The 13,756-nt window shown below is 49.6% G+C and overlaps 6 protein-coding genes across 6 annotated transcripts; 3 read left to right on the forward strand and 3 right to left on the reverse strand.

The window, feature by feature from the left end:
- Positions 1-291: 291 nt before the first annotated feature.
- N7537_002709 (Zn(II)2Cys6 transcription factor domain-containing protein) lies at positions 292-2,108 on the forward strand (the record flags this gene model as incomplete). Its single annotated transcript, XM_056893767.1, has 2 exons — positions 292-350; positions 398-2,108. 2 exons carry the CDS (start codon positions 292-294, stop codon positions 2,106-2,108), a joined length of 1,770 nt encoding a protein of 589 aa, XP_056758762.1.
- Positions 2,109-2,555: 447 nt separating this feature from the next.
- Positions 2,556-4,108, reverse strand: N7537_002710 (TFIIH/NER complex subunit TFB2; the record flags this gene model as incomplete). Its single annotated transcript, XM_056893768.1, has 3 exons — positions 2,556-3,786; positions 3,844-3,931; positions 3,985-4,108. The coding sequence occupies 3 exons, from the start codon at positions 4,106-4,108 to the stop codon at positions 2,556-2,558; spliced, it is 1,443 nt and encodes a 480-aa protein (XP_056758763.1).
- Positions 4,109-4,328: 220 nt separating this feature from the next.
- Positions 4,329-5,413, forward strand: N7537_002711 (PaaI family thioesterase; the record flags this gene model as incomplete). Its single annotated transcript, XM_056893769.1, has 8 exons — positions 4,329-4,355; positions 4,419-4,459; positions 4,538-4,550; positions 4,610-4,675; positions 4,780-4,822; positions 4,881-4,952; positions 5,012-5,062; positions 5,217-5,413. The coding sequence occupies 8 exons, from the start codon at positions 4,329-4,331 to the stop codon at positions 5,411-5,413; spliced, it is 510 nt and encodes a 169-aa protein (XP_056758764.1).
- A 374-nt stretch (positions 5,414-5,787) lies between these two features.
- N7537_002712 (CWF11/aquarius family DEAD/DEAH box RNA helicase) lies at positions 5,788-9,011 on the reverse strand (the record flags this gene model as incomplete). The annotated part of the gene is made up of 2 exons (XM_056893770.1): positions 5,788-6,209; positions 6,278-9,011. The coding sequence occupies 2 exons, from the start codon at positions 9,009-9,011 to the stop codon at positions 5,788-5,790; spliced, it is 3,156 nt and encodes a 1,051-aa protein (XP_056758765.1).
- Positions 9,012-9,052: 41 nt separating this feature from the next.
- On the reverse strand, positions 9,053-10,141 carry N7537_002713 (uncharacterized protein; the record flags this gene model as incomplete). The annotated part of the gene is made up of 3 exons (XM_056893771.1): positions 9,053-9,732; positions 9,782-9,882; positions 9,933-10,141. 3 exons carry the CDS (start codon positions 10,139-10,141, stop codon positions 9,053-9,055), a joined length of 990 nt encoding a protein of 329 aa, XP_056758766.1.
- A 402-nt stretch (positions 10,142-10,543) lies between these two features.
- N7537_002714 (THO complex subunit THO1/HPR1) lies at positions 10,544-12,788 on the forward strand (the record flags this gene model as incomplete). The annotated part of the gene is made up of 4 exons (XM_056893772.1): positions 10,544-10,783; positions 10,838-10,916; positions 10,967-11,085; positions 11,139-12,788. The coding sequence occupies 4 exons, from the start codon at positions 10,544-10,546 to the stop codon at positions 12,786-12,788; spliced, it is 2,088 nt and encodes a 695-aa protein (XP_056758767.1).
- Positions 12,789-13,756: the final 968 nt, after the last annotated feature.

A 13,756-nucleotide genomic window follows, 5' to 3' on the forward strand; every position in this document is an offset into this window, starting at 1 on the left:
CACAGCCAGTTATACATCCTTTGTGTTTAGGTGGAGTCATTTAATAACTCACAGCCAATAAAAATACAGCAAAAGCGAGCACACCAATCCTATATTGCCGTAGTTAAGAGTTAACTCCGATGAGTTCCACTTTCCCCTCCGTGCAATCCAATCCATGCGAAGCACACCACCTATTGGTACGTTTGGCATAGTTCCAAGGTTATCCACAGTTTATTTATTTCTCGTTCGTAGACTACACCTGCCTTGTGTTTCAGAGATTCCCATGTTGCCTTTTTTTTCTCAATAGCAGTTATGCACGGACAAGTTCCATTCGTCCACAAAAAGTCCAAAACAGGCTGCAAAACTTGCAAGTAAGTATTTACCCATCCTCATTTTAGGTCTGCCTAATTGGGTCAAGAATCCGCCGGGTCAAATGTGACGAAGGCCGACCAGCTTGCCGACGCTGTGTATCAACCAGCCGAGTCTGCGACGGCTATGGTATTTGGGGAGGAGGTGGTACTCCATACGGGCAGCCACAGAGCAACCAGGCTCTATCAGTCTATTGTACGCCGGTTCCAGCCGGCAACCTCAGCCACGAGGAACAGCTGTGCTTCGACTGGCTGATCAAACGAACTGCAAGGAAGTTCGCTGGTTTATTTCCGTCCGACTTCTGGGAGTCCTTAATTTTCCAAGCTAGCGCACAGGAACCCGCCGTGCGCCATGCTGTCATTGCCTTGGCGTCTGCGCATCGGCTCCAGCAGCAATACGTCACCGGGCTAAATAAATATGATGTGGAGCGTTTCACTCTGCTGCAATATAACAAGGCAATTCAACATCTACGCACCAATACAACCAACGATAGCTATTCCCTCCGGGTAGCGCTGATTACATGCATGCTCTTTATCACTCTAGAATACATGCGCGGGCAGTATCAGATGGGATGTGCACATCTCCAATATGGCATGAAGCTTCTCTCCGATATATCCGCAACACGTTCTCTGTCATCCATGGTGCCGACCGTTCTACCTCCCGAAGAAGATTTCGCTTACAACGCCCTAGTCGACGCCTATTCCCGACTAGGCATTCAATCAGCCATGTTCGGCCAGATGCCTTCACACATGTATCTTGTAACAACAGACCCGCAAACTGCCAGTCTCCCTTCTACATTCACCTCCCTCCTAGAGGCAAGACGCAGCCTAGACGACCTCTTGAACAGAGTCCAATGCCTAAAAAGCCATTACCACGACCACCACGTATCCCAGACCCCAACCAGCAACCAACAAATGCTCAATACACAAAGCAGAATCCTCGCAGACCTATCCCTCTGGCGAAAAACATACACCGTCTCAGTCGCGCACCTCGAAACCAACAAAATATCAGAAAAAGACCAAACCGGCTACCTCCTCCTACGGGTGCACCACGAAATGGCCACAATAATGGCTTCAGTCTGCCTCTTGCCAGACGAAACGGAATCCGAGCTGATATTCGACGGCTTCGTCGAGAGCTTCATCCGAATAATGGCCGGCTTCCTCGATGTTTGGAAAAGCTGGTCAGCAACAGCATTCCACGGAAATGATCCCTCTAAGATAGCCAGCGCATGCGACGAGCTGAAAGCCACCTTCCATGACTTCAAGGTGTCCGGCATGAACACGATCCTAGAAGCTTCTCTGCTAGAGCTTCTTGAAAAGTCCTCCATAGTCAACCACTATACGCAGACACTGGGCTATACTAGGAACGAATTCACCGTTGAGATGGGGTACATCCCACCTGTATATTACACGGCTATCAAGTGCCGTGTTCCGCGGATCCGGCGACAGGCTGTGAGGGCGTTAAGGGCTGCGCCGCATCGGGAGGGGCTGTGGAATGGTTCGCTTTTGGCGGATGTTGTGGAGGAGATCATTAGGGTTGAAGAGGGGGATTTTTATGCTGGTGATGTCTGCGTCAATTCGTCTTTTGGGTATATTGTGCCTCGGAATGAGGATTTGCTTGTGCCGAAGGTGCCGGCCGAGGCGAGGGTCTCGGATGTTAGGGTTCTTCTGCCGGATGATGCTGGGGGGCATACTTATGTTACGTATCGGAGGAGGATTGGGGGTGAGTGGGTGACTTTTAAGCAGAAGATTGGTACGTAGGTATGTAGGTAGCACATGTGCAGTATGTACTAGATTTGTAAGTAGTCAGATGAAACTCGGCGAATGCTAGACGCTTAATAATTTTCAAATCATGCTCTGATTATGCTGAGCAGCTGGACTCAGGTTAACCATATTGTAACCTTCCATCGAGAGTAATCCAGAGATTGCCGTGTTCAGCCTTGGTTTTTTTTTCGAAGCAGCTTCACGCTTCCCGGGAACTTTCCAAATTCGACTTCAATAACGCATTACAAAAGGCATTAAAAGCTGAGCGGTAGTCTTTTAATCATAATCTTTCATTGTTTATTGTACAATTTTTGTATCGCAGCCGAACGGCCATGGGTCGTAATTTCGTAACATGCTTTCCAGTCTCCATAACACCCCCAAGATCTTGTCTTCTGCTTTTTCTAATTTCATAATGACTGAGGTCTTATGCCTTGCGTAACTATGTTACTTCCCGCCTGCCTTTTGACTTCGTAAAAATGCAGCCACCTGCTCATGCCTCGTGACAAAGAACATACGCTTCCGATCTGACTTCCAAACCAGCACACCAATCTCCGCGGCATACTGACAAGGGGCCTGATATTCGGTCAAGCTGGTGAAATCCTTGAACAAGAATCCCGCCGTGGCCCGGAGACGGTCCCGCTCCAGCTGCCACAGTCTGATCTGATCTGTCACGGTAGGCGGGAGCACAGATGCTGGGACACCCTTGCCGTTGGGTTGAGCGGCACTATGTTTTCGCAGCTGTGGGTGCGCGTGCGATAATAGATATGAGATGATTTGATCGGCAGTGATTCCCATCTCGATAGCTCGACGGACAGACTGTCTGGTGATTTTGCCGGTGACCAGATTGGGGAAGCGGTATTTGAGGTTTGTGAAGAGGGAGATAAGGGATATTTGTAGAGGTGATGAGGTGTAGGCGTAGAGTCGGTAGTTGGTTTCGATGATGATGAACCCAGAGCCAGAGCCACCAGACGGCCCCACTGGCCCAGTGAGAGAACCTGTAACAGGGTTGCTCAGAGCGCTCGAGTCAGATGTAAGTGTAGTTGCGAGACGGGTGGGATAAAAGCGTGTCGCGTCGGCGTCTTCCTGGAAGACAATACCAAAATCGGCGAGGTCTGTGAGAGTGCGAAGTTGGTTGGGTGTCATGTGGCTCTTGTCGTAAGACAATCCGAGTTCCAGACTACTCAGGAGGAACAGGAATGAGAGAACCTCGACGCTATCCATGCCGATGGCCTCGGCGCTCTCGACATAAAGAATCAAGATATGCCAGACCTGGGTGTTCACGTCCTGGAGCACAAATCCAAACCCGTCTTTGGTGATGTCGACACGGTTGCCTCGGATCTCAACTAGGTGTCCCGCTTGGAGAAGCTGTTTGACACCCTTGCTCAAATTGACCGCGTCGCGCTGTCCACTCAAGGCACTAGTTCCAACCATGTACCCCATAACACCTTCCCATTGTCGTCTAGCATATTCGTCCAAGTCGGCGATCGAGGTCAGGGTGTGTTCCGGAGCTTGAGAGAATACACCGAAAGAGTGAGAGTCCTCGGCACCCATCAGAGCTTGTCGAAGCGAAGCAGCGAATGGGTTGGTGATCATGTATGCGCGGACATTTTCACCTGTGAGGGTCGTAGATAGAATGTGAAGTCGACCCAAGATTGAGAGCGCATTATCCCGTTCCCTTGTGTGGACACTGTCAGTAATGACTGGAGTCAAACCTGTCAGATTAGCCACTCACTTCTTGCTCTCTGAGTTGACCCAAATTTCCAGATCAGCTGTTGGAAGAGGGTCTTTGAGATATAGTAGAGCCATCACAAAGCATTTTGCTATATGCACTGTTAGCACAAGATTCCTTTCCACGTGGGTGAGTTCAATGTACCTAGATCGGGCAGCATGCGCCGGAAGATCGCAAGGGCCGTGGATGGTTGTTGGTATAGCTTATAAAAAGTCGTCCCGGGGAGACCCTCCAGGTACTCCAGAGGACGGGATGTTGCACTCGCCATACTGAGCTGTGAGAAACCAAGTTCCCAGGCAACTGAAAAGAAGAAAGTGTCTGGGTGAAGTGGTTGGATGAAATGATGCTGGTAGGGTGACCGAAGCGGCCATAAAGTGCAGTTCCGGGGTGCTCCCGAGTCGCCGGATCAAGTAGAATGTTGGACTTGTTAACTCCTCCCTATATCATTCCATCCCCAGGATATTTGTCAATTTGTCACTTTCTTAGAAATGGCTTCTCTTAGATTTGTCCGCTCGGTAAATAACAAGACCTTCATCGCCTATCATTCACTTCCTACTAACACATATCGCTATCTATAGGTCTGGGAGTCCTTCCGAGCTACCTCGGGTCTGGAGCCTCGGTATGGAATTCGTCCCAACTTACCTTTACCTTTGAGATATTAGAAAAGAATTAACATCTCACTTTAATTCAACTAAAGTCTATTGAATAATGTAAGTCTGAGCCAGCTCCCTAGCAGTTTCGTTGAACTAATCACCGACCTCTACTATAGCTCCGTGTTACAGCCGCTAGGCCCGGTGTGGTCAACTTTGAGCTGGATATTCAGAAGGAGCATACAGTATGTCTCATTGTGCTGCAGACTCTCTAGCAAGCATAGTTGGGAACCTTTTAAAGACCCAACTTCTCACATGGAACGTTGTCTCTGACATCTATATCATTTAGAACCGCCTGAATATCCTTCATGGAGGTACCATTGCGAGCATGGGTAGGAGATAATTCTGTGTGGCACTCAATTTGTGATACTTGGCTAAAATATGTTCTAGTCGACCTCGGAGGCTCATTAGCTGTGGCTTCTCGCGGCTTGTTCTCGACGGGTGTGTCAACAGACCTGAACGGTAAGTGTATAAAATAGGGTGTCCCATCCAACTTCTCTGTTTCTGATAAACCCCTCTAGTCACATACTTGAACTCAGGTGGCAAAGTTGGTGACCGAATCCTAGCCGTATGTCTTTTCTTTCTCCATCTATCCCTCTCGGTCTTACCAAACGGGTACTAACTTTCAACGTCAGGAGGTGACTTGTGATAAATGTACGCTATCTGACTTCTTCATCGCATCTCTTTGCTTAATTTGTTGGCCATCAACTAACTAGCCGGGTTTAGTTGGCAAGACCCTTGCTTTCACAAACATCAAGTTCACGGACCCCAACGGACATGTCGTTGCCCGTGGGAGCCACACCAAGTATGTAACCTATCCTATTTCCGAAAATAAACCGCTAATGTCGCTTAGGTATGTGACCCAGGCTTGGAAAGATCCCAATAATATTGTGGAGGAAATAAACAAGCTCAGGGACCAATGAGAACGAAATCGGGTATTATGATCGATGGAAACCGGAGCATTTTGATCGAACAAGTCTCACATCTACTTCAAGTAATTGAGAACATTGAAAGAGGCCCGAAGAGAAGAGCAAATCCAAGTCGCCAGAGAAGACTGATTATAGAACACAATGAGTCTATTCATATCCCCAAATGATACCATTCTGCCTGAGACCAAAAATTCTACGCAAGTTTCATTTACTGAGTGCTGTCATGTAGTAGATAACCATGTAATCTGTAAAATAAATTGCCCTTTCAAGAGCCCTCTCAGAATGCAAAGAAGCAGAAAATATGGAATAGTTCCAATCATCCAACAAATCCCTTTATTGGGTGCTGCTGTTACCATTTGCAAAACAATTCATACAATATCTTCATCCCCATCAGCAGCTCCCATAGCCTCATCCTCATCCAAATATTCATCTTCGCCAGCCGGCGCCGCATCCTCAATGGTGATATCTCCATCATCCATAGCCTTGACTTTGGCCTGCGTCATCTCAAACACGTACTGTCCAAGGTGCTCGACACTTTCCATCGGTGTGCCCTCAATAGCGGCGCTGGCTTCCCGCGACGACGGGAACATCTCGCCAGGCGCGAGCATGAGCTTATCCGGTCGTTGCAGAAGAAGGTCAAATGCGGGCTTGAGTTCGTAGCACGATTCGAAGACTTCTCGTCGGCCGAGGATATACAGACCTAGTCGTGCGCGGGAGAGAGCGACGGTCAGACGGCGAACATCGCGCAGGTATCCGACGCTACGAGTTCTGGTGAGAGAAAGGATCACGTCTGGAAAAATGTTAGCAATTCCGATATTTTGAGTGATGCAAGTACGCTTTGGGAGGAAGTCAACTCACAATCATTCTGCTCTCCCTGGTAGCGATCCACTGTCGTCACAATCTTGGGCATTCCAAACATGGGGTTCTTTCCACAGCGGTGACTCAATACATCCCGGATCAAAGCCGTCTGCCCAGCATATGTGGCTAAGATCGAGATTTTAGAAGCAGGATAGCCCAAGAGTCGCATGTACTGATACATGGCCACTGCGTACTCGGCTTCACCCAAATTCTGGATAAAGTGAGGTGTCGGCTCTCGCTCTCCAGAACCCTGGTAGTCGGGGACATTGATGAACTGGTAGTCGAACTGGAACCCGGCGTTGGCCTGCTGGTACTCAGGGGCAGTTTCGACCACCGGAAGATCTCCGAGTTGCTTGTACCGCCAGCGGAAGAGCTCTGCAATGCTAGGTCGTGCGCGTCCCTGCTTATCCAAGTTGATTACTGGGACACCCAACCGCGCCAGTCGCAAGAAGAGACTTTGCTCGAAGTGAGCATATTGACGGAAAGCCATGTTTTGAATGATGGGCGAGTTCTGGTGGTGATCACCACAGAGAACAACACGCTTGAGCGGAAGCTCGCCGTTCTTCATGTTTTGCAGAGCGTTGGGGATGAAACTCTCAACTTCAGTAATCTGCGCCGCTTCTTCCATGACCACATTGTCGTAGTGGAAGCCTAGATCGGCAATTTCTTGCCGACGCATAGCTGCGTGGGTCGAGGTCATCGCGATGATTCGTGCCTCCTTTACGAGGAGATAGTTCGCTTTATCGCGAGGTTGTCTCAAGATCTCGAATGGCCGGATGTCCTCCAACTCGGAGAAAATTCGAGCGATGTGACGTTCGCAGCCTGCAGCAGTGTCGATAATTGCCTCCTTCGCGGCTACAGCTTCGAATAGGGGCTGGGGAGCATTTGCAAAGTATGATTGGAACGGGAAGGATGCGATAATATCTTCATTTGATGTTCCTTCGGCATTGGCTCGATCCCAGAATTTGGCCCATGTTGGCTGCACGTAAACTGTATTGAAGTAGCCTGCAGTCTCGCATGAATTTCCATGCGCACCCTCGACCCCAATTGATGCTGCCAAGCGCATCACTTCTGACAGGTAATGGTTGCGGTTGTCAAGGAAGGATTCGACTCGACCATACTTGCTGTAGTTGGAATCAGTGTCCAATTCTTCCTCGCCGTGGCCCAGACGCAACAAGTGCCGTTCATCAATATCAAGAGCAATAATTTTCTGGAATAATTGATTGAGGGCTTGGTTGCTGTGTGCAATGAGTAGTGTTCGTTCATCGGGGAAGTTATGGTAAATGTTGTTAATGATTTGGGTGGTGACATCGGTCTTTCCAGTACCAGGCGGTCCCACGATGACGGTGAGCCCAGGCTGTGTTCCAGATGCGATGGCTTCCACTTGGGCCGGGGTGAATCGGATCTTGTTCAATTTTGGAGTGTCGACAGGGTAGGGACCAGGGTTTGGTGGCTTATATGTGGAAACACGCATATTGCTAGGCACCAGCTCTGTCTCGGCGGCTTGTTCTCGGCGTCGCCTCTTCGGCGCGTGAGGCTCTGCTGCAGACTCTTGGTTAACATATTCAAGCACGTAGGGCGGACCAAAGCTGGCATTCTCAGCCCCCGACGGTTCAATGCCCGGGAAGCTTTCCACCAAATGCGACCAATCCAAAAGTGTGTCTCGGAAGTCGACAGTGCTAAGTCTGTTTGGCAGTTGCGTGTATCGAGCACTAGCGGGATCTCCATAGCCCAGGAAGATATCCTGGAGCCAAGAAGGAAGCGTCATATCAGAAACGATAAGCTTTTGCATCGTCTGCAGAATTGACTTGAAGTTATTTTCCCTGCCCTTTCTCCGTGCAACCACGTTGATGAGGGGGTAAATGTCCGGTTTGCCGTGGGCCTGCTGGTCCTTGTCGGCTTTGAATGCAGCCGCGTCCAAGTTTACGATCAATCTCCTCAATCGTGCTCTGGGTTGAGAGCCATTTGCCTGGCCAGTAGATTGTCGCAATGCGCGGCCTTGCTCGTCAAGTACCTGTACGATCTCGGCCGTTCGAAGATGGGTCATCCGAGCGGCTTCAGATGCACCTTGTTCCGACTGTGACGAGCTGGACTGGACCGCCAAAAGATAGACAACGTCATCGGGACGGAGTGAATCCCATTCTCTCCTAACATTATCTGCAAGTCTTCCCACTTCTATCGCGATCTCCGCTCGAACAAAGGCCGGGGTTGCTGCCCCGACCCTTGGTGGTGCAACATCAATGATAGCAGGCTTTGAAATTGGAATGGCCATTCGAGAGAAACCTTCAAAGTTCAAGGTTCCATCGCGCGTTGCCTTTGGCTGCATGCGTTTAACGAGGGACTCCATGTCCTTGCGGATTTGGAAGAATGCTTCGGATCGGTAGAGAAGGAAGGAGCGCCAAAGGAAATCTCCGAGACTCAGATACTGGAGATTCAACTTTGGGATTGCCAGAGGCCTCGATCCGTCGTATGTCTCATTCCTCAGCAAAGCCGGGTCATAGAGGGTTTCTTCTGTCGGAAGTGGACTCAACTTCTCGACAACTTCTTGGAAGGGCACCTTGCGTTCATAAGAAGATGCCAAGACCTCCAGGTAGAACTGACGGTCTGGGGTGACGTGCGAAGATTTTGGGTAGCTTGTGCGGAATCCTAGGTGAGAGCAAAGGCTCTGGAGTTCCGACTCGTCTAGAGAAGATAGCTGTCCCTCTAGATCCTCTCGCTGCGCAATTGACCCCATATTGGAGAGCGCGAGAATCGTGAGCTTGTCTTTGAAGAACTTCATGGAGGTTCTTTGCAGTTGGGCCAATTCCTGGCAATGCAGGTCGTAGACTCCCTGGGGGGAAGAGCCTCACCAGAGTAATCGTCAATTGCAAATTCGACAAAATGTTTGAGAAGGCTGTGGAAGTCGCGAAGGAGAGCATTATCAGGTACACGGTAGAGCTGTGAAAGGCGAATAACCGACAGAAGGTTGAGGTCCTTCAACAGCGTGTTCACGTAGCGCCTGGTGGGAAGCTGACTTTCGAGATCCACCAAGAGCTCAAGGAAACGTTCACAGTATAGCAAGTTCTCAGCCTGGTCCTTTTCGGGTCCGTTCAACCTATGAAGGAAATCCAAGAGCATCGTATATAGCCATGAACGTTCGAATCGCATCTTTGCTTTCGCTGCTTCATCTCCAGCGTCGTATCGCTTCGCAGAGGCTCTCCATGCCTTTTTCAGTGTTGGAGCCTTTGCAACAATACGATCTCTAGTCTCCTCGCTGGCCAGGTTGTGCCAGACTGAGATAGAAACGAGCGGGGCGCATTCTTTGCGGATCAGGACGTTCTCGAGCGACTGGAAGGCGCTGATAATAAACGATATGATAGAAAGTCGAGAGCGAGTCGGAAGTGAAACATCAATGCTCATGGAGAGAATACGGTGGAAGAGATTAGAGAAGTCATCGGCGCGGTCGGAGAAGATATCTGCAACTGTCAGCTTCGCCGCGTTATAGATCTTGTCGCGTTGACTCACCCCATATCGGCAAGTGCTCCCGATGCTTCGCGCTGACGATCAATGCAATCAACATTACATGATGATTTGACGCATCCTCTGTGTAAGTCGGCCAAAGGAACCTAGAGAACAGTTAGCGTTAGCCCTGTGGGCATGGATACAGATAACTTACTTCTCAAGAATGTTCAGGTTCTCGAGGATCAATAGTGAGCGGCTGTTGAAAGCCTCTGCTTCCAAAGGATCCCACAATTGCTTCTTGATCACATCTGGTTTGGCCTTGCGGACCTTCGAGTTCAGCCAGTGGGCCTTGGCTAGCTGCACCCACGGGCTTTCTTCACGAAAGTCCACCACTGTAGGCCTGGATTCGAGACTCTGCGCCATCGCAGTAGTCAATAGTTTCCTTAACCTAATAAATTGGAGTTGGTCAAGGAGGGGTGGATTGGCGCAGTCGGGAACATCTGGATTGGTGAAGCTGGGGGAGCTTTTCAAAAAGTCTTGGCTTTCAATTCCGCCGAGCCGCAGACCTCAATCAATCCGACCACTTTGTTTCCCACCTTCCTACACTCATCCAAACTTTATTCTTCCTCTTGTAACTCGTCTTCGAAGGACAATTGAAGAGACTCTTGAGAGGAAGCTGAAGACCGCAAGCAAGGAAATTCCAAGGCCCAAAAAGACGCTCGAGAAGACGCCTACGAACACGCCCGAGACGACAGTCCGATTCGACACTTTGACACAACCCCTCAAGGGTCCCTTACGAAGGCACCTGGGTAAACACTTCAGAAAATGGCGAACGAGGACATTGCTGGTGTCCAGATCTACAAAAGACTAGTGGACAGTCTCCTGGATCGCGCCGCGCAGGTCAAGCCCGACAAGCAGATCGAACCCCCTTTGACCGAAACACACCTGGGCGAATCGATATGGCAAGTGCCGTCTGAGGATAACAAGGCTACAAAGCATCTAAATCCACAGACTAAGATTGCGGCCGTAGAAATCGCGTTTCGCGAGAAGTTCTATCGCGTTTTGGTACGACCTGTACAACCCTCGAGTCCCCAGGGCATTGTTAACAGTTCGTCATAGGCCTCGACTTCCATCGATGACCCTGCTTTCATTCAAATATGGAACCTCCTTGACATCGTCTCCATCTTTTCTGATAATGGTCAGTCTCTGCACTCTGTCCGCACTCCATATGGCTCTAACAACCACCAGAACAATGCGAACCCGGCCTTATTTTCTGGCTCATTGAAGAGCTCTTGGATAGTCAAACCATTGATGGCTGTCGCAAGGTGTTCGACTACTTGGAGTCCCGAAGGGAGAGGAACACGAAGGTTAGCATAGTTCCCCATCTACTAGATCTGTCGCAAAGCTGACCCCGCAAAAGAAACACTTCAAACAGAAAAGCTTAGTTATTCTACGATCGTGCAACGAACTTCTTCGCCGGCTCTCGCGCGCAGAAGATACAGTGTTTTGTGGTCGGGTGTTTATCTATCTCTTCCAGAGTTTTCCGCTTGGAGACAAGAGTTCGGTTAACCTTCGCGGCGAGTTCCACTCTGAGAATGTTACAACTTTTGACGAAATTGCGGAAGAGTCTACCGAGCAGAAGGGACAGGATACAACAATGAGTGAAAGGGCTGAACCCACGGCACCCGGAGAGGCAGCGGCGGGCCAGGCTGAGACCTCGAAATTGCCCAGGGTTATTATTTCTACAGGTGATGAGAAGAAATCAGACAAAGTCGACTTGAACGCGCTCTATCCGCTCTTCTGGAGCCTTCAGGCCTATTTCTCCGCACCGAGCAAGATGTTCGATGCTGAACGGTTTACCTCGTTCAAGACTGGAATGGAAGCTACGCTTGCTGCATTCAAGAACATCAACACTGAGATGGAGAACGAGAGCTCTGCCCGAGCCTCAGAAGATGCTCGCAAGTCAAACAAGCGCAAGCGCATCGCGGACGGTACTGAAGTCGCCACCAGCTTCAATCCGAAGTACTTGACCAGCCGGGATCTATTTGACCTCGAGATCAGCGATACTGCCTTCCGACGGCATGTTCTTGTACAGGCTCTTATTCTCCTCGATTTTGTGCTTTCTCTCACATCAAAGTCCAAATCGCGTCTGGCCAATACGACGAACAAGTCCGTTCTCTACGGTTTCACTTTGAACGAGGAGGATACCAAGTGGGCAACCGGCATGCGAAAAAGCATCGAGGGATATCTGCAACAAGGACCCGGGGGCAAGTTCTACTATCGCATGGTGGACACGGTCTTGTCTCGAGACAAGAACTGGGTACGGTGGAAAGCCGAAGGCTGTCCATTGATTGAACGACCGGCCATCTCGGCGGCGGAGTACACCACTTCCCGCGAGCATGCCAGCAAAGCGCATGCCAACAAACGCCTTCGTCCGTCCCCGATGGGCTCTCTCGATTTAAAGTTCCTTGCCGACACAGAGGCGCTGGCCAATATTGAGCGTCTCAAGGAATCCGACCGATACAGCGTTCCTTCTGCGGATTCGTTCCTAAAGGGCATCATGGATGATGAAATGGACATCGATATGGCGATGACCGACGAGGATAAGGCGATTGCCGAAGGCGCTAAAGCCAGCAAGTCCTGGCGAATCTTACGTCTTGCTGCGAAAGGAAAGCTCGCTGCATTCGACAAAATTGGAGAGGGCAACAACCTACAGGTATTGTTCGAGAGTGCCACAGCGACTGAGGATAACAATGAGCTCACTTCCTCTGGGGATACCAAGGATATCTCTCAGTCCCTTGATGGAGCTCAGGATCTGCCTATTGAAACCAAAAAAGAGCCCGCTGAAGCGGGCGAGGCTGCTAAGTCCGAAAAGCCTATTGAGGGCAAGGTCGAGACAGCTGGCCAATCTGAGGGTGCTCAGAGCCTTCAGGGTCTACCCCAGGGTACAGGTGAACAGGAAATGCAAGTCGAAAACAAAGACGTCATCAGTCAAAAACAAAACCCGGATGACAACAACGAAGAGGCCCTTGCCGCCGCTAGCGCCTCCAAAGAGGACTCTGCCACGTAAAGCCAGATTGTGGCTTGAAGATATTCTGTTGGATACTCCATGGCTTTGACCCCCTTTTGTCCGGAGAAAATCCCCCAATGGGCAGGCACCGTCTGGCGCAGTCACGCCGCGGCCAACCACATCCAGATTTACCAGGCAACTTACAGGGTTTCCTGCATCAATATCACAGCACCGTTGACGCCGTGAATTGAGAGCGAGATTACCACGTCCGTGCACCTGCACTATCTACGACACATCTGTTGGGACGATTCAGCACTTGGGGGGTTTTTTTTTTTTTTTTTTTTTGGCCGAATACGAATATCAAAGTGCGTCCTGGATCCTCCTTACCGGCAGAGTTTAACCTGTGTCTGACCTAATTGGGGTTGATTTCACGAGCCTTTTTTTCTTTCTTTCTTTCTTTTTTTTCCTTTTTCAAGAACTCCCCTCGTCAAGGTCGGCATCGGTCCAGCTTCATCGGAGCAGAGACGGACAAGGATGGCGCTTAAACCGGAACTAAATCACACACCAGTTGGGCCGATTGGCCGATTGCGGGCATGACTTTTGAACCAAATCCAGCATTCTACGGGAAGCGGGTCACCAACAGAAGTGACGAAAGTTCATACCCGGGGCAATGGAGAGACTAACGCCCTGGAGACCTCAATCAACCAGCCAACGTGGAGACTACAATGCTTTAGCTGATCGGCAACTCTAATATAAAACACTTGAAATGGTTCCTGCATGAAGTAGCTAAAGTAGAAAAAGAAATAATCACATTCTGCTTTCTCCAGAAGTAATTTATCACCGGTGGCGTTGGCGTCCCAGCCATGTTTCACTTTTACAATTTTTCCATATTTTTTCTTATTTTTTGCATCAATGAGAAACTGAGGACAAAGTACAGAGTAAGATTAAGTGGTTTCTGATTAAGTAGTTAGTTAGTAGGTAGTAAGATTACCTAGGTAAGTGAGTTCATCGGAACCAAATAATAATCA

The sequence above is a fragment of the Penicillium hordei genome (genome assembly GCF_028827395.1).
Source record: "Penicillium hordei strain IBT 12815 chromosome Unknown utg000001l_segment0_segment0, whole genome shotgun sequence".
Classification (NCBI taxonomy): Eukaryota; Fungi; Ascomycota; class Eurotiomycetes; order Eurotiales; family Aspergillaceae; genus Penicillium; species Penicillium hordei.